Here is a 22179-nt window from a genome sequence, read left to right as displayed (position 1 = left end):
TCGATAACTTGCGTGGTTTCCACTATTCAGTTAGGGTAATAGGTCAATTGAAGTTTCTTTTGTTTTGAGACGGAGTCTCCCTCTGCCGCCCAGGCTGAAGTGCAGTGGCCGGATCTCAGCTCACTGCAAGCTCCGCCTCCCGGGTTCACGCCATTCTCCTGCCTCAGCCTCCCGAGTAGTTGGGACTACAGGCGCCCGCCACCGCGCCCGGCTAGTTTTTTGTATTTTTTTTAGTAGAGACGGGGTTTCACCGTGTTAGCCAGGATGGTCTCGATCTCCTGACCTCGTGATCCGCCCGTCTCGGCCTCCCAAAGTGCTGGGATTACAGGCTTGAGCCACCGCGCCCGGCCTGAAGTTTCTTTCTTTCTTTTTTTTTTTTTTTTTTTTTTTGAGACAGAGTCTCGCCCTATTGCCAGGCTGGAGTGCGGTGGTGTGATTTCATCTCAATTCAACCTCCACCTCCTGGGTTCAAGCGATTCTCGTGCCTCAGCCTCCTTGGTAGCTAGGATTACAGGCGCGCGTCACCACACCTGGCTATTTTTTGTATTTTTAGTGGAGGCTAGGTTTCACCATGTTGGCCAGGCTGGTGTCAAACTCCTGACCTCAACTGATCCACCCATTTCAGCCTCCTAAAGTGCTGAGATTACAGGCGTGAGCTACTGGGCCTGGCCTGAAGTTTCATTTTAAGAAGAAATCCAGATATAGCTGAAAGTCATCAGACATAATTATTTGGCTACTTCTTTAGAAAAAGGTTTATTTTTACTGACTGGCCTTTCTCTAAGTTGAAGTTGAATACACACTTTTTCTTACATTAAATTGTAAACATTCATTGTGCAACTTCTAGGATAGAAAGCATACATATAAAGCAGGATCCTCAGCCTCTAAATACTTATCTACTTAAGGATATTAAATAGTAATGATATAACACCTTTAAGAAATTGTATATTTTCAATTTGTCATTTGAGACAAGAACCTTGTGAAGATTTACAGGACATATATTGTTTATCTCTACTTACGTTTCAGCATTGATCATAATAAATGTCAAGTGGTAGGGACACTCCGTGATAGAGGAATTCAGAGAAAGAAGAGAGAACGTTTACATGTACTAGATAGTGGCTAGATAGTGGTGGTGATGCCAGGCACAGGAGTGCCCTCAACTTGTGTATGTTTGGGTCTGAGGGAAGCCTCTTAGGTTCTTAATTTGTAAAACTAATTAAATATGTTCCGTTTCCCTAGTTCTTTGAATATGTTCATTGTTTTTTTTCTCTTGTAGCTTCAGAATCCAAGGACCCATTTTGTTTTTTCTCCGCACTGCTTTATGGGAGGCATTATGGCCCCCAAAGACATAATGACAAATACTCATGCTAAATCCATCCTCAATTCAATGAACTCCCTCAGGAAGAGCAATACCCTCTGTGATGTGACATTGAGAGTAGAGCAGAAGGACTTCCCTGCCCATCGGATTGTGCTGGCTGCCTGTAGTGATTACTTCTGTGCCATGTTCACTAGTGAGGTAAGTGATAAGTTAGCCCCACACAAATGAAACTCCCGTGGTACTCTAGTTGTCTTATTTCACTGAATAAAATAGTAGAACTTTGATATAATTGTGAATTTTTACAGTGTGATGTTTTGGCAGATTCTGGATAAGATCTACCACTTAGATGACTATGCTTTAGTTTCCTCATCTTTAAGTTAGGAATAATAGTAATATGTAATAACTGGTTATTAAGGTTATTGTGAAGATTATTTTATGAAATAACGTACAAAATGCTTAGAGTAGTTTAATATGCAGTAAAACACAAATGTCAGCTATTGGATTTTACTATTTCTTAAATTTGTTTTCCGATTTTTCTCCTTTTTTTGTTTTTAATTTTATTTATTTATGTATTTATTTGTAGAGACAGGGTCTCACTGTGTTGCCCAGGCTGGTCTTGAACTCCTGGGCTCAAGCAATCCTCCCACCTTGGCCTCCCAGAGTGGCCACATCTGGCATTACAGGTGTGAGCCACTGCACCCGGCCTTTTCTCCTTCTAAAGTCTAAAAATTTTTAAGTGAGTACCAGAGGGATGAGGAGGAAGGAAGGAGAGAAGAGTAGGATTCAGACCTCACCCCACTCCTCCTAACAATATGTGAAGAAAATCAGTGTAGATGTTAGGATAACTTCAAATGAAAGGAAGAAGAGTTTTTAATGAATAGCTGTGCAGGCATAGAGTGTATAACCTGAAAAAAGATGTTAACTTATAAACACTTAACAAAGGGAATTAGGAAAAGGTTGGCTTGAGAGAATACAGGTAGTGCTCACAAAGTATTAAGAAAAACTGCTTAGTAATTGCCTGACAAAATACCTGAAATGTGGTGTAAGGCTGTTGAATATATTGTGTTGAATACTCTTAGAAAGCTGAACAGAAAAGAACATTGCAAGTCTTTGTTTTTCAAGATCCCAAGTCTGATTTTAAGAGCACATTTAAATAAATTATCTTGATTTATTTTTTCAAAGCTCAGTTGTGGGTGCACCACTGTTTATTATATAATTTACATGTATGCCTGAAATATTTCATTATGAAAACACTTTTTTAAAAGTCTTTTTAAGCACAAGTATTTTTTTTTTAGTTCTATCATCTTAGTGAAGATATTGCTGCTGGATCAGAATGGTATAATGGTGTTAACTACCTTTTATGGGTCAGGTACTGTGCTAGTGATTGTTGTGCATATCTGACTCACCCTAGGGGTAGGTATTACCATCTCATTTTACAAATGAAGGAACACGGTTTCAGATATTAAATCACTTGCCCAAAGTCCCATGGCTTGTAAGTGCTAGAGGTGGGATTTAATTTTATATTTTCCAACTCTAAAGCCCGAACAGTTTTTAACTCTTGTGCTGCCTTAGCCTCCGAAGTATCCTACAATCTAATTTTAAAACCGGTATAGTTAAAAATACTATGAGCCAATGCTCAGTCACATGGCTAGTAGGGAAAACAGGAACCTGACAGGTCATTCCAGCTAATCCAGGCTAATTTTTAAATGAGCTTGTGTGATATCACAAGGCAGATCCCTGTCCTATACTGTTTGCCATGATATATACCCAAGATCATCAGAAGCATTTGGAATTTAACTGGGTAAAGAGAGTGTCACCCAGCAGCTGCTGAGCATGAAATGCACTAGAACTGCTGATTGCTAATTATATATTGTGCATCCTGTTGTCAGCTTGAAAATAGTCTGTCTTTACTCTTTCATTATTTGGAAATTAATTCTTTTTTTCTCTTCAGTGATGATTTCTTTCTTTAAAAACTGACATCAGGCAAGAAAATGCTAGATGGTTTTGTCTTTATTTTTAAGAGTAATTGTTTAAAGGAGAGAGTCCAGAGACCTGGATTCTAGGCTTAGTTCTTTCAGCAATTCTGTATAAACCCTGGGAACCATCTCACTTCACTGGGTTGATCTGTAAAATAAAGCAGTTGAACTAGATGGTTTCCTTGTTCTCTTCAGCCATGAAATGCTCCTCAAATGTCATCTGATTGAAAGATCACAAGATTGAGGCAAGAGGACCTGGGTTTTATGTCTCTCTCTCTCTCTCTTCTTTTTCTGAAATACTTTGATAGGAATGATATCTGTCTCTTACTAGCTAAATGACTGGTTAAGTCTTGCATCTTTTTTTGATCCTTAGACCCTTTATCCCTTAAATAGTAATAATATCAGACCTAACTACCTTACCAGGTTGCTGTGAGAATCAGATGAAATAGTAGTAAATGAGAAGCATGCTGAAAAATTCTAAAGCAAAATATAAATGTAAAATGTATAATTGCTCTGAGTTCTTACATAGTGAAATTGTCTCCATATTTAAACTATTTGATGGAAATACAGTTTATTGAATGAGAAATTTCTGGAATACATGTACTTACATATTTCAGTATAATTATTGAATGCATTTAATGTGTTGGGACAGTAATTGTTTATGAATATTAGTACTGTATTAAATGTAAATAAACCCTAATATATTTTTTCAAAATGATGTGCTAGTGACTTTTTTACTGTTAGGGACTGATTTTGTTCTTGGCTTTGGTAGAGAGTGCTTTTTGGTTATTCTCTGGCTGATGGAGAAATCAAAAATAATAAAGCCATTTAGTTAATAATGGAGATGCACCAGACTTTCGTGAGTAAAATGAATTTCTAAATTAAGATTAAGATCTAGTAAAATTTTCATAAGGTATTTTCAGATAGTTTCCTGTAAAGTTGAAGATTTCTTCCCTTAGCTAAACAGTTTTCTATGATTATCTGGCCTCATCAGTACTCATGGCTTCAAGAAGATATACTACAACAATTCAGACTAAATATTCTGGTAGTAATTAAGTTAGTCTAACCCAATATTTTGAAAAAGTAACAAATAGTTTATTTGTATTCGGATGGTGTTACATAAGAAAGTCCCTTAGGATGATCTGCATGTTATTTTTCATCATTACCAAATGTAGTCTAAGGGCCAGGCATCGTGGCTCACGCCTGTAATCCCAGCATTTTGAGAGGCTGAGGTGGGCAGATCACTTGAGGTCAGGAGTTGGAGACCAGCCTGGCCAACATGGTGAAGCCCCATCTCTACTAAAAATACAAAAATTAGCCGGGCGTGGTGGCACGTTCCTGTAGTCCCAGCTACTCAGGAGGCTGAGGCAGGAGAATCGCTTGAACCTGGGAAGTGGAGCTTGAAGTGAGCCGAGATTGTGCCACTTCTTTCCAGCCTGGGCAACAGAGCAAGACTGTGTCTCAAAAAAAAAAAAATTAACTGGATGTGGTGGTGCACTCCTGTAATCCCAGCTACTTGGGAGGCTGAGGCATGAGAATCACTTGAACCTGGGAGGAAGAGGTTGCAGGGAGCTGGGATCGCACCACTGCACTTCAGCCTGGGGAACAGAGTGAGACCCTATCTCAAGGAAGAAAAAATGTAATCTAAGGACAGATGATAGGAACTAGGTAATCCTGGAGAGACTGAAGTTATAACCCACAAGGTCCTCTACAAACATGAAATTTCTTTGAAATTTTGTGTCTTATCTTAAAAATTCATGGACAGTGTTATGTTCATGGGAACTTTTGCGTTCTATTCTGTAACACATCTGTATTTTAATAAGAAATTGATTTTTAAAGTTATTCACTGGCAAAATTGCTATTCCAGGAAGGTGTCACCTATTACTTACTCCTGGGGTATAGATAACTACCCACTTCATTTGGAAAACTACAGATATTGTACCATATTTGCTTTATTAAAATCCAACAAACTAGAGCATACTTTTGTTTTTTTATTTTCTTACTTTTTTATTTTTTTGAAAGAGTCTCACTCTGGTGCCCAGGCTGGAGTGCAGTGGCATGATCTTGGCTCACTGCAACCTCTGCCTCCTGGGTTGAAGCAGTTCTCCTGCCTCAGCCTCCTGAGTAGCTGGGACTACAGGCATGTGCCACCATGCCCGACTAAGTTTTGTATTTCTAGTGGAGATGGGGTTTCACCATGTTGGCCAGGCTGAACTTGAATTCCTGACCTCAGGTGATCTGCCTGCCTTGGCCTCTCAAAGTGCTGGGATAACAGGCCTGAGCCACCATGCCTGGCCTATAATTTTTAAAGATATATGTTCAATTAATGTTACTAACATCTCTAAGCTCTTAGGTATGAGATTCTGCCTTTATCTTGTGGAATTATAACCATCATTCTTTTTTACCTTTCAAATTTTCAGCTTTCAGAGAAGGGGAAACCTTATGTTGACATCCAAGGTTTGACTGCCTCTACCATGGAAATTTTATTGGACTTTGTGTACACAGAAACAGTACATGTGACAGTGGAGAATGTACAAGAACTGCTTCCTGCAGCCTGTCTGCTTCAGTTGAAAGGTACAGACATTAAAACTTGGTATTATTTATGTTGAAATAGCCCTGGAAAGATTGAAAATTAATAGTGTAAACTTAATCATGAACATTTTGGAGACAAACTATGGATGCTTATGTTTACTAGCCATGGCTTTTGTCTCATTGAGCAATAAGAGATCAGATGTCAATAGCACTATAAAGGAACTTCTCCAGATATGAGTATTTGGCACTATAAAAGAGAGCATTTGCACCTTTTCTGTTTTAAAAAAAAAAATGTAGGAAGAAGAAATTATGTGTTTTCTTTTTTTTTGAGACGGAGTCTTGCTCTGTAGCCCGGGCTGGAGTGCAGTGGCCGGATCTCAGCTCACTGCAAGCTCCGCCTCCCGGGTTTACGCCATTCTCCTGCCTCAGCCTCCGGAGTAGCTGGGACTACAGGCGCCCGCCACCTCGCCCGGCTAGTTTTTTGTATTTTTAGTAGAGACGGGGTTTCACGGTGTTAGCCAGGATGGTCTCGATCTCCTGACCTCGTGATCCGCCCGTCTCGGCCTCCCAAAGTGCTGGGATTACAGGCTTGAGCCACCGCGCCCGGCCGAAATTATGTGTTTTCTTACATACATGTATATAACACACCTATAAGGAACTATAATAAAAACTGATACTATACATAATCTACATGGATACTCTTTATCTGGCCATTAAGTGGTAGTATTTCATTAAGATAAATGAAATTTAAATTGATGCACAAAATATTAAAGTATGTTTTCACAGGATTACAGGTGGTTTGTTTTCCCTTACAGTTCCCAGGTTTTTTAGACTTCTTATTTTGTTTTTGAGACAAGAGTCTCACTCTGTCACCTAGATTAGAGCACAGTGGTACAATCACAGCTCACTGTATCCTTGAATTCTTGGGCTCAAGCAATTCTCCCACCTCAGCATCCTGAGTAACTGGGACCACAGGCACATGCCACCACACCCAGCTAATTTAAAAAAAAATTTTTTTGGCCGGGTGCGGTGGCTCAAACCTGTAATCCCAGCACTTTGGGAGGCCGAGATGGGCGAATCACGAGGTCAGGAGATCGAGACCATCCTGGTTAACACGGTGAAACCCCATCTCTACTAAAAAACACAAAAAACTAGCCGGGCGAGGTGGCGGGCGCCTGTAGTCCCAGCTACTCGGGAGGCTGAGGCAGGAGAATGGCGTAAACCCGGGAGGTGGAGCTTGCAGTGAGCTGAGATCCGGCCACTGCACTCCAGCCTGGGCGACAGAGCGAGACTCCGTCTCAAAAATTTTTTTTTGTGGAGACGGGTTCTCTCTGTGTTGCTCAGGCTGGTCTCAAGTTCGTGGACTCTAGTGATCCTCCCACCTTGCTTCCCAGAGTGCTGGGATTATAGGCATGAGCCACCATTCCTGGTCCTCAGTTTTTTCTTTTTAAAATTCAGTTATGTTTTTGGTTTTTATATATACATAATTGATACATTTTTAGTTTTTAATACATGGTTTAAACAGTGTGAAGCTTTTGCATTAGTGCATAGTCATAAAATTAAAATACCCTGAACTTTTCAATTAGATGAATATGAGATTTGTTATTATCTTCTGCTTTTCTTTCACTCTAGTCTTTTAGTAAGTTTTCATGTAGAGTAGAAAAATGGGTACATTATGCTGAATTAGTAATTAGTTTTATAGTTTGATTCCCAAGAGTTTTGTAGGCATTTTTGTTGAATTTTGCCAGGTCCCTGGATGTGATTCATCTTGCAATATTCACTTTAAAGATTAAACAGAGACAGGTGTAAAGGTCTTGCTGAAAGTGGCGCAGTACATAAGCCAGAAATAGGGTTTAAGTTCCTTAAGCAAAGAATTTCTCATCTGTTTCTTAGGTGTTGAAACAAGGGTTCATCTGATAACATGTAGAGAAGATGTTGAGATACAAGAATATAGACTAGATCACACCTGTCCAACTGTTCTAAAGTGTTTGCTTCCTGTGTCCGTCCTAGGTGTGAAACAAGCCTGCTGTGAGTTCTTAGAAAGTCAGTTGGACCCTTCTAATTGCCTGGGCATTAGGGATTTTGCAGAAACCCACAATTGTGTTGACCTGATGCAAGCAGCTGAGGTTTTTAGCCAGAAACATTTTCCTGAAGTGGTACAGCATGAAGAGTTCATTCTTCTGAGTCAAGGAGAGGTGGAAAAACTAATCAAGTGCGATGAAATTCAGGTACAGATTTGTCTTGATGTTATGGTTTCTTCAAGATTGGGCAGTTACAAAACTTGCAAAGTAGGATGCAGTTACTTACCATTAGGGCTTCATAATCAAGTGTGTATTTTGGCTCAAAGATTTCATTAACCCCTCCTGTACCAAATTTATTTGCATTTTTATGGAGTGGGAGTTTGCCACTTTCTTCAATTAGATATATGATCCGAGTGGGTAAGAATCACTATTAAACAGAGTATAGAATAAGCAGAAATTGGAAGTAAAGTAGATATCTGTAGACCACTTCTCTGTTACCCATTCACTCATTTCAAAAACATTTACTGAGAATATCTACTATGTAGCAATTACTATGCCAGGTGCTACAGATCCCCAAATGGGTAAATATAGTTCTTGCTTTCAAAAAATTCACAACCTGCTAGTAGAGACAGAGATATAGACTATATATATGTATATAAAAAATAAAGAGGATAATAAGAATAATGAGCCTATACAAAGTAAGGACATTACGTAGAAGAAAGAAGAATAAACCTTTGCTCAGGAGTGGATCAAAAATGAAGAGACAAAAGTTTGGAAGTGAGGATCTACAGAAGCAGGAGCCAAATCATAACTGTCTTGTGAGGGCGCAGGGGATGGAAGGAAGGGACACGCAAACTGGATGTTAAAGGAATAGTAGGCCAGGCACAGTGACCTGTACCTGTAATCCCAGCACTTTGGGAGGCTGAGGCAGGAGAACTTCTTGAGGCAAGGAGTTTGATACTAGCCTGGGCAACATGACGAAACCTTGTCTCTACAAAAAAATAAAATTAGCCTGGCATGGTGGTGAGCACCTGTGGTCCCAGCTACTTGGGAGGCTGAAGTGGGAGGATCTCTTGAGCCCAGGAGGTTGAGGCTGCAGTGAGCCATGATCACACTGCTGCACTCTAGCCTAGGCAACAGAGGGAGACCCTGTCTCTTGCAGGCGAAGAAAAAGGAATAATACTTCACCTAGGCCAGGCGCGGTGGCTCAAGCCTGTAATCCCAGCACTTTGGGAGGCCGAGGCGGGCGGATCACAAGGTCAGGAGATCCAGACCATCCTGGCTAACACAGTGAAACCCCGTCTCTACTAAAAATACAAAAAACTAGCCGGATGCGGTGGCGGGCGCCTGTAGTCCCAGCTACTCGGGAGACTGAGGCAGGAGAATGGCGTAAACCCGGGAGGCGGAGCTTGCAGTGAGCTGAGATCCGGCCACTGCACTCCAGCCTGGGTGACAGAGCAAGACTCCGTCTCAAAAAAAAAAAAAAAAAAAAAAATACTTCACCTACCAGGGGATACTACCTGTGCCAGGCAGGCATTCAGTGACTTAACCTACACAGAAGAAAAGTCAATCCTAATTCTAAATCAGAGTACCAGTAGCAGAGTTTTTATTCCATATAGGTCTGTAGTGAGGCTAAGAATTGGAGTGAGAAGTCCAATATAGTTATTAGATGTCTTTGAAGCCCGTAGTATTGATCTCCAGTGGCCCAATTCTTTAATTTTTTTTTTTTTTTCTTTTGAGACAGTCTCACTCTGTCACCCAGGCTGGAGTACAGTGGTGCAATTATGGCTCACTGCAGCCTGGATGTCTGAGCTCAAGCAACTCTCCCACCTCATCTTCCTGTGTAGCTGCAACTGCACATCACCACACCGGCTAATTTTTAAAAATTTTTGTTGAGATGGGGTCTCACTATGTTGCCCAGGCTGGTCTTGAACTGCTGGGCTCAAGCAATACTAGGCTCAGGCAATACCATTTAAAGAAAGCCTATAATATACTTCTGTAAACTAAATGATTACTCTCTCCTGATTTATTTTGTTAAAACTAGGATATTTGTGCAATAGAATAACAGGTGTTAAGTATACTTCTTCCAGACTGGAGTGTGCAGTGATGTGATCTCAGCTCACTGTAACCTTCACCTTCTGGGTTCAAGTGATTCTCCTCCTCGGCCTCCCAAGTAGCTGGGACTACAGGCGCCCGCCACCATGCCAGCTAATTTTTGTATTTTTAGTAGAGACGGAGTTTCACTGTTGTGGACAGGCTGCTCTGGAACTCCTGACCTCAGGTGATGCACCCACCTCGACCTCCCAAAATGCTGGGATTATAAGCGTGAGCCACTGCTCCTGGCCTTAAGTATATTTCTTATCAAATTTTAGCCAAGTGGTTCTTGACACCTTTCTCTAGTGACTGTTCTGAGGGAAAAAGGATTAGAGCACATTAGTGACATTGGTTCCAACTGTAGAGGAATTATTTTCTAGCCTGACATACTGGGCTCTGTATCAGCCCAGAGAAGCTGCTGCTGCAAATGCTGTTGAGTCAAGAATTTGCTAAAATCGTAGTTCTCAGCCTCTTAGTGCAGGACGTTGTATCCTTGTGCTGAAATCACAGCCACAGCCAAAAAACATATTCATCAGACTTGGAAACTGGCAGTTCACTAGAATATCTTGATTTTTCTTGATTTGTCTACATATTGGAAAATACAGTGAATAGAATGAGCACTACAGATTTGACATTCACTACATATAATAGCTAATACTTACTCAGCATTTACTGTTGGTTCACTTACTAAATATTTGTTGAACACTTACTGTGTGCCCAGAACATTTCCAGGTGCTAGAGATCAAATTATGAACAAAACAAAAATCCCTGTCCACTGGAGCTTCCATTCTAATGGCACCATTCTTGGTATTTTTCTCTCATTTAATTCTCACATCTTCATTTTTCACAGGAGGAAAGTGAAGATTGGAGTTTAACCATCATACCAGCACTAGTAAGTGGTAGAGCCAGGTTTCAAATTCGAGTAGTCTGACTCCAGAGTCTATTCTCTTAATCACTCAGCTATGAGCTGGTCATGTTTCCATTTTGTTTCTAATTGTCCAAGTCAGGAAACAATCGCAGAAGTCATTTCTTTTGGAACTATACAGGCTGTGGAATAAAACTGGATGGGGCCGGAGAGAACAAATAACTAACCTTATTTAGAAGCTGAAATGAAAAACAGCTTGAGAACTCTTATGTATAGTTTTTTTTTTAAATGTGTGTCAAGACTGCCCTTTGCTTTTTTTCTGGAAAGAAAGCAAGTGACATATTGTTTTCTGTTCCATATACCAGCCAGAAATAGGAACCAGATGTCTGACTCCCAGTTGCTAATGCTTCCTCTTATTAAATAAAATAATAGTACTTAAAACAATGGGAAGCAGGATGTCTTGTTGGTTAAAACAGCATGGGTTTTAGAGTCCAACTGGGATTTAGTTTTGGCTGTGTGGTATGTGTTACCTAACCACTAATCTTCAGTTTCCTCTTCTATAAAATGTAGATAATATTAGTACTGAGTACACAGGACTGTTCCGAGCATAAAATAAGAACGCCAGTACCTAATACACAAGAGAATTCTTTGTGAAAATCTATTGTGGAGAAAATCTATTTTTCTCTGTAGTGAGGCATTAATGTTTGGGTTTTTTCTTCCCCATTAGCTGTTTTTCTGCAATTCTAATTTATTCTAAATTCTGCTCATGATTATCTGCTCATGGCTGGTCTGAGGGCAGTGGTGTTTACAACTGTTGATCATACTCAGTTACAGATTTCTTTGTTCCTGCTCCACACCTGCTGCTTCATTTGATTAGTCTTTTTTTTTTTTGAGATGGAGTGTCGCTCTGTTGCCCAGGCTGGAGTGCAGTAGTGTAATCTCGGCTCACTGCAAGCTCCGCCTCCCAGGTTCACACCATTCTCCTGCCGTAGCCTCTCCAAGTAGCTGGGACTACAGGTGCCCACCACCATGCCCGGCTAATTTTTTGTATTTTTAGTAGAGATGGGATTTCACCGTGGTCTCGATCTCCTGACCTCGTGATCTGCCCGCCTCGGCCTCCCAAAGTGCTGGGATTACAAGCGTAAGCCACTGCACCCGGCCTTGATTAGTCTTAAAAAAGAAACTAAAAAACCTCTGCTCATGATTGAAAAGCTCCATCTTTAAATTGATGTATCTAATTTAACCTAGAATGTGTCAGAGTCTAGCATGTATCTGCTTAAAACTATTAGCCAATCATATAAAAGTTTTAAATTAAGATCAAGGACACCTTCTGTACCCTCCCCTGCATCTTATCCAACAATTGCCTGGGATACTTAGTTTGACCTCCCAAGTATTTCTCCAATGTGTCTATTTCTCTCTCACCACTGCCACAACTATAGTCCTGTAAGCACCTTCACATTTTGCCTGATATACCAGAGCAGCGTCTAAGCTCTTCTAGCTCTTGGCCCTTTAAACTGTTCTACCCACAGTAGCCAGGATAATGTTTACAAAACATCAATATGATCATATCAGTAGCCTGCTTGAAACCTTCGGATGATTTCAAGTTGCACTTAGAGTGAAATCCAGTATTCTAATGCTCTCTGTATCTGGCCCTTGCTTGACTCTCCAGCTTCATATTTTACTCCTCTATCACCCTCATTCACTCTGCTACACTAGCCTTCTAGTCATTTCCTCAAGCTGCCAGTTCTTTTTTGCTGTAGGACAGAGCTGTTCAATGGAACATTCTACGAAGATGGAAGTACTCTATATCTATACTGTTTAGTTTGCTCCTGCTAGCCCCATGTTGCTATCGGGCACTTGAAATGTAGCTAATGCAACTGAGAAGCTGATTTTTAATTTTAATTATGGTGAATGTAAATAGCCACACATGGGTAGTGTATTGGACAATGCACTTCTGGTGCTTTTGAGTGTGCTCTTCTCTCTGCCTGGGAGTACTCTCTCTCTCTCTCTTTTTTTTCTTTTTTTTTTTTTTTTGAGATAGAGTCTTGCTCTGTCGCCCAGGCTGAAGTGCAGTGGCGCGACCTTGGCTTACTGCAAGCTCCGCCTTCCAGGTTCACGCCATTCTCCTGCCTCAGCCTCTTGAGTGGCTGGGACTACAGGCGCCCGCCACCACGCCCTGGTTAATTTTTTGTATTTTTAGTAGAGATGGGATTTCACTGTGTTAGCCAGAATGGTCTCGATCTCCTGACGTCGTGATCTGCCTGCCTCGGCCTCCCAAAGTGCTGGGATTACAGGCATGAGCTACCGTGCCGGGTCCTGCCTGGGAGTACTGTCTTACTCCCCCTGGCTAACTGCTACTCATCCATCAGATTTCAATTTGTTGCTTCTTCAAGGAGGCCTTCCCTGCCTCACCAATCTAAACCAGAAAATCTCATGTTGTTCTGTCTCATAGCCCCAGTACCTTTCCTATATAGTATGTAATAATAGTGAGTTTTTTCATTTTTCTGATTTAGCAGTTTGACTCCCCACTTAAGAGCATGGATCATATCTGATTTGTTCACCACATCTGATTCGTTCACCATTGTGTAATCAGTTTCCAGGGCAGTGCCTGGCACTTAGGAGAGGAGTTCAGTAACTCCCTCAAATGAATGCACTTTTTGAAACACTGTCTGCATTTTTAGAGTATCACAGTTCTTGGAAAAAGTTTACAGGGTGATTTTTTTATCTAGTCACAGTGACACTCTGAAAGGTATCTCCCAGAATATGTACTCTCTAGGGGCTTGTAGAAGGGACACAGGACCTGTATTCAGGTGTCTGTCTTTGGGAAGTTCTAGGTGTTATTATATACCTAGGACCTTCCAGTATTGTAGCATAGGTTTTTTTTTAGAGTGTATCTCCCATTATCTAATTGGTCATATGTAATCTTAGACCTAAGTTCTCCAGATGATTAATTAATTATATCTTCTCAAATAGCATAGTGCCTAATACACAGTAGTTCCTTGAAGGCTAATTGATAATGCTTTTCCTTTTTATTTTTTTTAAGACATTTATTCAGCATCACGATCAGACTATTACATTTGGCAATCAACAGCATGGCTGCAAAAAAAAAAAATCTGCATTAAAACCCTTTGTTGGAATGCTTTACAGAAACTAAAATAACCTGTTATACAATTAATCACAAATACAGTCCTCGAGTTTTTTGCCCATACACATGAGTATTTGTGTAAAATATGTCTGCTTTGTAGCAGTTAGGCCCTGCCACCACTGTGCTTGGCTAAGTTCACAAATCTGTTGTAACCTGTAGCTTCCCTGTCACTTCTCTGGCTCCCCTCTCCAGCTAAGCTTTATTTCCTAATTAAAATCTTCTGCCATTGCCATAGCTACTGCTGCTACTGGAACCACCATAGCCACCTTGGTTTCGTGGTTTGGCAAAGTATTAGTCTCTACCACCATAGGGGCCCAGAGCTTCGGCCCCCAAAGTTTCCTCCCTTCATGGGTCTTGTAATTGCCAAAATCACTGTAGCTTCCACCACCTCCAGAATTGCTTCCATCATTACCAAATCCATTATAGCCATCCCCACTGCCGCCTATCCACCACCACCACAGCTGTCATCTCAACTGAAACCACCTCCACGACCACCAGCAAAGTTTCCAGAACCACTTCGACTTCTTTGGCTGGATGAAGCACTAGCCATCTCTTACTTTGACAGGGCTCTCCTAACTTCACAGTTGTGGCCATTCATAGGGTGTTATTTCTGAATGACAGTCTTATTCACAGAGTCATGGTCATCAAAGGTTACAAAGGCAAAGCCCCTTTTCTTGCCACTGGCTCAGTCAGTCATGATTTCAATCACTTCAATTTTTCCAAACTGTTAAAAAATCTCTTAGGTGATGTTCTTCAGTGTCTTCTTTAATGCTGCCAACAAATACCTTTTTCACAGTTAAGTGGGCACCTGGTCTTTTGAGAATCTTCTTTTGAGACAGCTCTCTTTGGTTCCATGACTCTTCCATCCACCTTGTGAGGCCTTGCATTCATGGCTGCATCCACCTTCTCCACAGTGGCCAATGTGACAAACCCAAAGCCCCTGAGCGCTTGGTGTTTGGATCTCTCATTACCACACAGTCCATGAGCATTCCCCATTGCTCAGAATGACTCCTTAGGCTCTCATTGGTTATTTCAAAGCTCAACCCTCCAATGAAGAGCTTCCTCCGCTGTTCGGGCTCTTTAGGAGACTCTGACTTAGACCTGAGGGCAGGGAGAAGACAGACTTTAAAGATACTTCTTTGGCAGCATCCACGGGCAGAAAGGCGATAATGCTTTTGAAAACAGCAACTAATGATGTTAGAAAAGCTCCTGCTTCAGAGGCTTGGATGAACAATTTGAGGGGTGAGCCTGGAGATCATTAGATAACAATTATGACTAAAAATTATTTCAAGAGCTGATTGTCAATAAGGCAACAGATTCCCCCACCTACCTTCCCTAAAGTTAGAGAGATGACCAGAGGCAATTCAGGAATGGGGAAAATTCTGAAACGAAGGCCAATATGTGACTAGTGATTTATTACGTACTGTTTATCATTCATTGTGTGTGTGTGTGTGTGTGTGTGTGTGTGTGTGTGTGTGTGTGTATAACCCAAATTGACTATAATTCTTTTCCTGGTCTGTTAGCTGTGTCTGAAAAAAATGTTTTCCTAAGAGCCTAGCTGTTTCTGGAAGATGGGAAATAATGGTGATGGGCAATGGGAAAGCAGGAAGGAGAAAGTGAACGTGGTTACTTTTTGAGATGGTGAGCTAATTGGAAAAGTAGGATCCACGGTGTGTAATTACACATTTACAGGTGGATTCTGAAGAGCCAGTCTTTGAGGCTGTCATCAACTGGGTGAAGCATGCCAAGAAAGAGCGGGAAGAATCCTTGCCTAACCTGCTACAGTATGTGCGTATGCCCCTGCTGACCCCCAGGTATATCACGGATGTAATAGATGCTGAGGTAAGTGGTGCAACACTCTCAGGATCCAAAACCTTGACAAACTCTTACCTTAGTGTTCTGTATTCAAAACTGATTATTTTAACGTAGGCACAGAGTCTCCTGGTTTGCCTGTCTAGGAATGCCAGTGAGAGTGGTGCTGGGTAGTTCCCAAGCATATTTCTAAGAAAAGTGAATTTCTTGGCAGACTCTTGACACAAATGAAAATCTGTGGTTCAATTTTGTGTTTTGCTGTATATGTTTTACATGCCCCTAAGTGTTTTGTATAAACACCTGATAATAAACTTTGTCCCCTTCTCCAAATTGCCCTTATGCCACACTTAGCAAGCCTCTTCATTTTTGACTTCTGGTGAAGCCAGCATGAAAGGAATTTGCTGTGTTTTAGTGTCAACTTCAGTCATATCATGTTGAGTTTATTTATAAAAGTGTTTCTCCAACTTAAGTTCTCTGTGATACTTTTTCATAATTTTTACCATATATGCCACCTCTGTTGCCTGGACCATACTTCGAGGGAGCACTGATTTATAACATGTAGGTGAGCCAGCAAAAGAGTTCCTCTTGCTGGCCCAGTCCTAGATCTCTTAGTTAACTACTAACAGTTCTTCAGTTGTTCACATTAGAAAAGTTGCAGGATGGTTAGTGTCACATCTGAAACTCTTTTTCTCCTATTTGTGATTTCTGTCTTTCTTACAACCAATTCACATATCCCTTGTGTCAGTTCTTTACATTGTGGTTAGGAACACAGACTCTGGAACCACACTGGGGCCTGAAATCCCAAATTCACCACTTATTCTGTGAACTTTTAGCAGATGTCTTAATATATTTGTGCCTCAGCTTTCTTATCTGTAAACCAGAGATGATAATAGTACCTTCCTCATAGGTTATTGTTAGCATTGAGTAACTATGTGAAAGCTTTTAAAACCATGTCTTTCTACATAAGTGTTTACTACTATTTATTGTTTGTTTTCCTTTCCAGTTCAACTGAGAACTTCTTGGCTCAGGTTAATAGAGGTGCTATTTAATTAGAGCTGTGTCCTTTAGGGTCCCAACAGGAAACAGATGATATAGTCTAAAACAGGACAATTTTAGAAGAGGTTGTTTTTTTTTGTTTTTTTTGTTTCTTTTTTTTTGAGATGGAGTCTCGCTCTGCCGCCCAGGCTGGCGTGCAGTGGCCAGATCTCAGCTCACTGCAAGCTCCGCCTCCCGGGTTCACGCCATTCTCCTGCCTCAGCCTCCCGAGTAGCTGGGACTACAGGCGCCCACCACCTCGCCTGGCTAGTTTTTTGTATTTTTAAAGTAGAGACGGGGTTTCACCGTGTCAGCCAGGATGGTCTCGATCTCCTGACCTCGTGATCTGCCCGTCTCGGCCTCCCAAAGTGCTGGGATTACAGGCTTGAGCCACCGCGCCCGGCCAGAAGAGTTTTTTAAAATAAAGAAGCTGTTTACAAAGGTGCAAGTTCAGAGAAACAATAAAAGACCATGAAATAACCTGGATCTAGGACACAAGCTATTAGCAACCCCTAAGCCCGAAGGGACAAGGTTGAGGAGTGGTTACTAGAACCTTAAAGGAAAGAGAATCATGGAGAGTCACTTCCTTGAGAGAAACCTTGACCTTTGGTTGGGCTGATCCCAACCAGAAGCTAGAAGGCATAGAAAGCCCTATTGACACAGTTCATATAGGCCAGTCTTCTGAGCCAGAGAACAGAATGGGAAAGGGTACAGAGCAAGTTGGGAGGCAAATGAAAGATGTCTAGTACAGAGCTATCCAAAACAGACATGGTAATTACAACAAGACTGTGGGGGAGATATTTCAGACAAAATACGATTCTTCCTGTCACCCAGAAAATAACAATCTTTTTGGTTTCCCCCTTAAAATTCTTATTAGTTATTATGTACTTATGTTTGCATAATCCCTGAAAGGGCGTACAAACTATGTAAAAATAGTTAAATGTAAGCACTGAGATAGATGGGAAATACTGCTCAACATACATGTTTATGTCATTTGATTTTTTATTCATCTCATATATTATCTATTTTTCAAGTAAATTTTAAAAATCATTCTGGAAACTCAGAGTATAGTTACTACCAGCAGTACTCCTGGAATCACAGGGCTTTGGAAACTGGTTTTCTCTAGTCAGAAGTTAATTCTTTGCATGTGCCATTTGTACTCTTATAGTATTATAGGTATCCCCTGTGCCTCACTCTACTGTCTGCTGTATTTCAGCCTTTCATCCGCTGTAGTTTACAATGCAGGGATCTGGTTGATGAAGCAAAGAAGTTTCATCTGAGGCCTGAACTTCGGAGTCAGATGCAGGGACCCAGGACAAGGGCTCGCCTAGGTAAGCTGATACCTTGGCAGAATGAGGGCATGCTTTTCAGCTACTTTTTTTTTTTTTTTTTTTTTAGACGGAGTCTTGCTCTGTCACCCAGGCTGGAGTGCAGTGGCCGGATCTCAGCTCACTGCAAGCTCCGCCTCCCGGGTTCACGCCATTCTCCTGCCTCAGCCTCCCGAGTAGCTGGGACTACAGGCGCCTGCCACCTCGCCCGGCTAAGTTTTTGTATTTTTAGTAGAGACGGGGTTTCACTGTGTTACCCAGGATGGTCTCGATCTCCTGACCTCGTGATCCGCCCGTCTCGGCCTCCCAAAGTGCTGGGATTACAGGCTTGAGCCACCTCGCCCGGCCCCAGCTACTTCTTGCAGGTGACAACGTAGTTGAAAATAACACTCTATAAGAAGTACAGCCGGGCGCGGTGGCTCAAGCCTGTAATCCCAGCACTTTGGGAGGCTGAGACGGGCGGATCACGGGGTCAGGAGATCGAGACCATCCTGGCTAACACGGTGAAACCCCGTCTCTACTAAAAAACACAAAAAAACTGGCCAAGCGAGGTGGCGGGCACCTGTAGTCCCAGCTACTCGGGAGGCTGAGGCAGGAGAATGGCTTAAACCCGGGAGGCAGAGCTTGCAGTGAGCTGAGATCCAGCCACTGCACTCCAGCCTGGGCGACAGAGCGATATTCCGTCTCAAAAAAAAAAAAAAAAAAAAAAAAAAAAAAGAAGTACAGAGACCTTGTTTCAGATCTTTTCTTCTATCATCTCAGACAAGTCGCTTTACCACTCTAAGTTTTCTTTCCTATAATCAAGGATATCTTCTCTATCTACTTCACATAACCATTTGGAAATTAAATAAGATAAAATCTAAAAGCACTTGATACATTGTCAAGCATTACATAACATGTTACAATTTTTTGTCAATATTATTTAGATTCTGTGAATCAGATAATTTTAGTGCCACGTAGTGCTTCCACCTACCTCTTCACTTCCCCTTGTGTGGTTTTTCCATTCCGGAATGAAGAGAGGAAGAAAAGGAGCCCAGTATGGTAGAAAGTACATGGGTTTTGGCAGTGACTGTCAGTGTAGGTACCAGTTTACCTCGTACTAGGTATATTAACTTGGGCAGGAACCTTAACCTCTGTGTGCTTCAGTTGCCTCATCTGGAATCATCATAGCACCTGCCTGTAACATTGTTATGAAAAGTAAATAAAGTTATTTATGTAAAGCCTTAATACAGTTCTTGGCACTATGTGTATTAGCTATTAGCAAATAGATCTACGTTCACATCCAAGCCCCAGCAGTGACTGGTTGGGCAAGATATCAATTTATCTGAGCCTATGCATCTACCACTAAGATGAGAGTTAGTGTCTTATCTCAATGAGCTGTTGGGAGGATTAAATGAGATAATGTATATAAGATACCTAACACTATAGCTGGCACACACTAAGTACTCAGATATTTACCATACTTTACATTTCCTATTCTCTCTGCTTCACTGTACCAAGAGCCTAGGTGTATAATGTATAAAAGCATTTTATAAGTTATGAATTACTCTATATGTATGGGGTGGTATTTTGTTTTATTGTTTCCTTTTATCTGACTGAGGACTCATCATGCATGCTAAGGTGTTGATAATTAAGCAGCTCACTGATGGATTTAGGTAGAATGGTGATTTATCCCCTATATTTTATTTTTTCTAATAGAAATGGGGTCTCACTATGTTGCCCAGGGTGGAGTGCAGTGGCATGATCTCGGTTCACTGCAGCCTTAGCCTCCTGGACTCAAGCAGTCTTCATACCTTAGCCTCCCAAGTAGCTGGGACCACAGGCACCGGCCACTATGCCTGGCTAATTTTTGTATTCTTTTGTAGAGACAGAGCCTTCCTTTGTTGCCCAGGCTGGGTCTTGAACTCCTGGACTCAAACAGTTCACCTGCTTTGGCCTCCCAAAGTGCTGGGATTACAGTTGTCCCATATATATATATATATATATATAATTTTTTTTTTTTTTTTGAGACAGTCTTGCTCTGCCACCCAGGCTGGAGTGCAGTGGAGCAATCTTGGCTCACTACAACCTCTCCCAGGTTCAAGCAATTCTTGTGCCTCAGCCTCCCGAGTAGGTGGGACAACAGGCGACTGCCACCATCCCCAGCTAATTTTTGTATTTTTAGTAGAGACAGGGTTTCTCCATGTTGACCAGATTGGTCTCAAACTCCTGGCTGCAATTGATCCACCCACCTCGGCCTCCCAAAGTGCTGGGATTACAGGCATGAGCCACCATGCGTGGCTAGCTCCCCTATATTTTTTAATGGCATAAGTACTGTATGTTCAATGTAGAACTTTAGAAATACAGAGAACCAAAAAATAAATAAAAATCATCTATAATCTTACCACTCAAAGATACTGTATTTTAAAAAGAGAACTTTTAGAAAGGGCATTGTTGATGGTATTTTCTATTACTGCAAGATGACAAAATGTGATCTGTGTTTCATATGCTTCATACAAAGATACATATCAACACAAGATAGACTGAAGGACTGAATGTTGAAAAACTATGAAAATATTAGAAGAAATTATAGGAAAATATTTGTATACCTTCTGGATGGAAGTCTTTTTTTCTTTTTTGTAAAATATATGTAACAGACCAGGCACTGTGTCTCAGCACTTTGGGAGGCCAAGGTGGGCAGATCACTTGAGGTCAGTAGTTTGAGACCAGCCTGGCCAACATGGCAAAACCCCATCTGTACTAAAAATACAAAAATTGGCAGAGTATGGTGGCACACACCTGTAATCCCAGCTACTTCGGAGGCTGAGGCAGGAGACTCACTTGAACCTGGGAGGCGGAGGTTGCAGTGAGCCGAGATTGTGCCATTGCACTCCATCTCAAAATAAATAAATTAAATATATTTAGCGTAAAATTTAGCATCTTAACCATTTTTACATGTACAGTTGAATCATGTTAAATACACTTACGTTGTTATACAATCAATCTCTCTTTTCATCTTAACGAGACTGAAACTCTGTACCCATTAAACAATAACTCCCAATTCTCCCTTTCCTCCCAGGGTAGGAACTTTTTTTTTTTTTTTTTGAGATGGCGTTTTGCTCTTGTTACCCAGGCTGGAGTGCAGTGGCATAATCTTTGCTCACTGCAACCTCTGCCTCCTAGGTTCAAGTGATTCTCCTGCCTCAGCCTCCCAAGTAGCTGGAATTACAGGTGTGTGCCACCATGCTTGGCTAATTTTTTGTTTTTTTTTTTTTTTTTTTTTTTTTGAGATGGAGTCTCACTGTGTCGCCCAGGCTGGAGTGCAGTGGCACGATCTCGGCTCACTGCAAGCTCCGCCTCCTGGGTTCACGCCATTCTCCTGCCTCCCTCTCGAGTAGCTGGGACTACAGGTGCCCGCCACAGCGCCCGTCTAATTTTTTGTGTTTTTAGTAGAGACAGGGTTTCACCCTGTTAGCCAGGATGGTGTCAATCTCCTGACCTCGTGATCCGCCCACCTCGGCCTCCCAAAGTGCTGGATGGGATTACAGGCGTGAGCCACTGCGCCCGGCCTACTTTTGTTTTTTAAAAAATTATTATTATTTTTAAAAATCAGATTGGGTGGCCGGGTGCGGTGGCTCACGCCTGTAATCCCAGCACTTTGGGAGGCCGAGGCGGGTGGATCACGAGATCAGGAGATCGAGACCATCCTGCTTAACACAGTGAAACCCCGTCTCTACTAAAAATACAAAAAAAAAAAAAAAAAAAATTAGCCGGGCGTGGTGGTGGGCTCCTGTAGTCCAAGCTACTCAGGAGGCTAAGACAGGAGAATGGCCTGAACCCAGGAGACAGAGCCTGCAGTGAACCAAGATCACGCCACTGCACTCCTGCCTGAGCGACAGAGCAAGACTCTGTCTCAAAAAAAAAAAAAAAAAAAAATTTGGGTTGAGTATCCCTAATCTGAAATTCAGAATGCTCCAAAATCTAAAACTTTGAGTGCCAACGTAATGCTCAAAGGAAATGCTCATTGAAGCGTTTTGAATTTGGGGTTTCTGAATTAGGGATGTGCAAATAGTTATG

General features: G+C 41.5%; 1 protein-coding gene across 7 annotated transcripts in view; it reads left to right on the top strand.

The window, feature by feature from the left end:
- Positions 1 to 22179, top strand: part of LOC105484751 (kelch like family member 12) — a 38329-nt gene that overhangs the window by 2128 nt on the left and 14022 nt on the right. For 4 of the 7 annotated variants that reach the window (XR_011612793.1, XM_071078223.1, XM_071078218.1 and 1 more), the window contains 6 exons: positions 1274 to 1513; positions 5712 to 5865; positions 7834 to 8051; positions 10789 to 10830; positions 15641 to 15790; positions 18012 to 18126. Coding sequence is in view for 6 of the 7 variants with exons in the window: in XM_071078223.1 (XP_070934324.1) it covers positions 1274 to 1513; positions 5712 to 5865; positions 7834 to 8051; positions 10789 to 10830; positions 15641 to 15790; positions 18012 to 18126 (919 nt within the window). In the remaining variant the exon portion in view is untranslated. The remainder of the gene's footprint in view (positions 1 to 1273; positions 1514 to 5711; positions 5866 to 7833; positions 8052 to 10788; positions 10831 to 15640; positions 15791 to 18011; positions 18127 to 22179) is intronic. The other 3 variants (XM_071078230.1, XM_071078221.1, XM_011746677.2) reach the window with 1 other exon arrangement.

The sequence above is a fragment of the Macaca nemestrina genome, chromosome 1 (genome assembly GCF_043159975.1).
Source record: "Macaca nemestrina isolate mMacNem1 chromosome 1, mMacNem.hap1, whole genome shotgun sequence".
NCBI classification, from domain to species: domain Eukaryota; kingdom Metazoa; phylum Chordata; class Mammalia; order Primates; family Cercopithecidae; genus Macaca; species Macaca nemestrina.
Note: the sequence above shows the minus strand (reverse complement) of the source record. Positions and strands in the feature narration are given on the sequence as shown.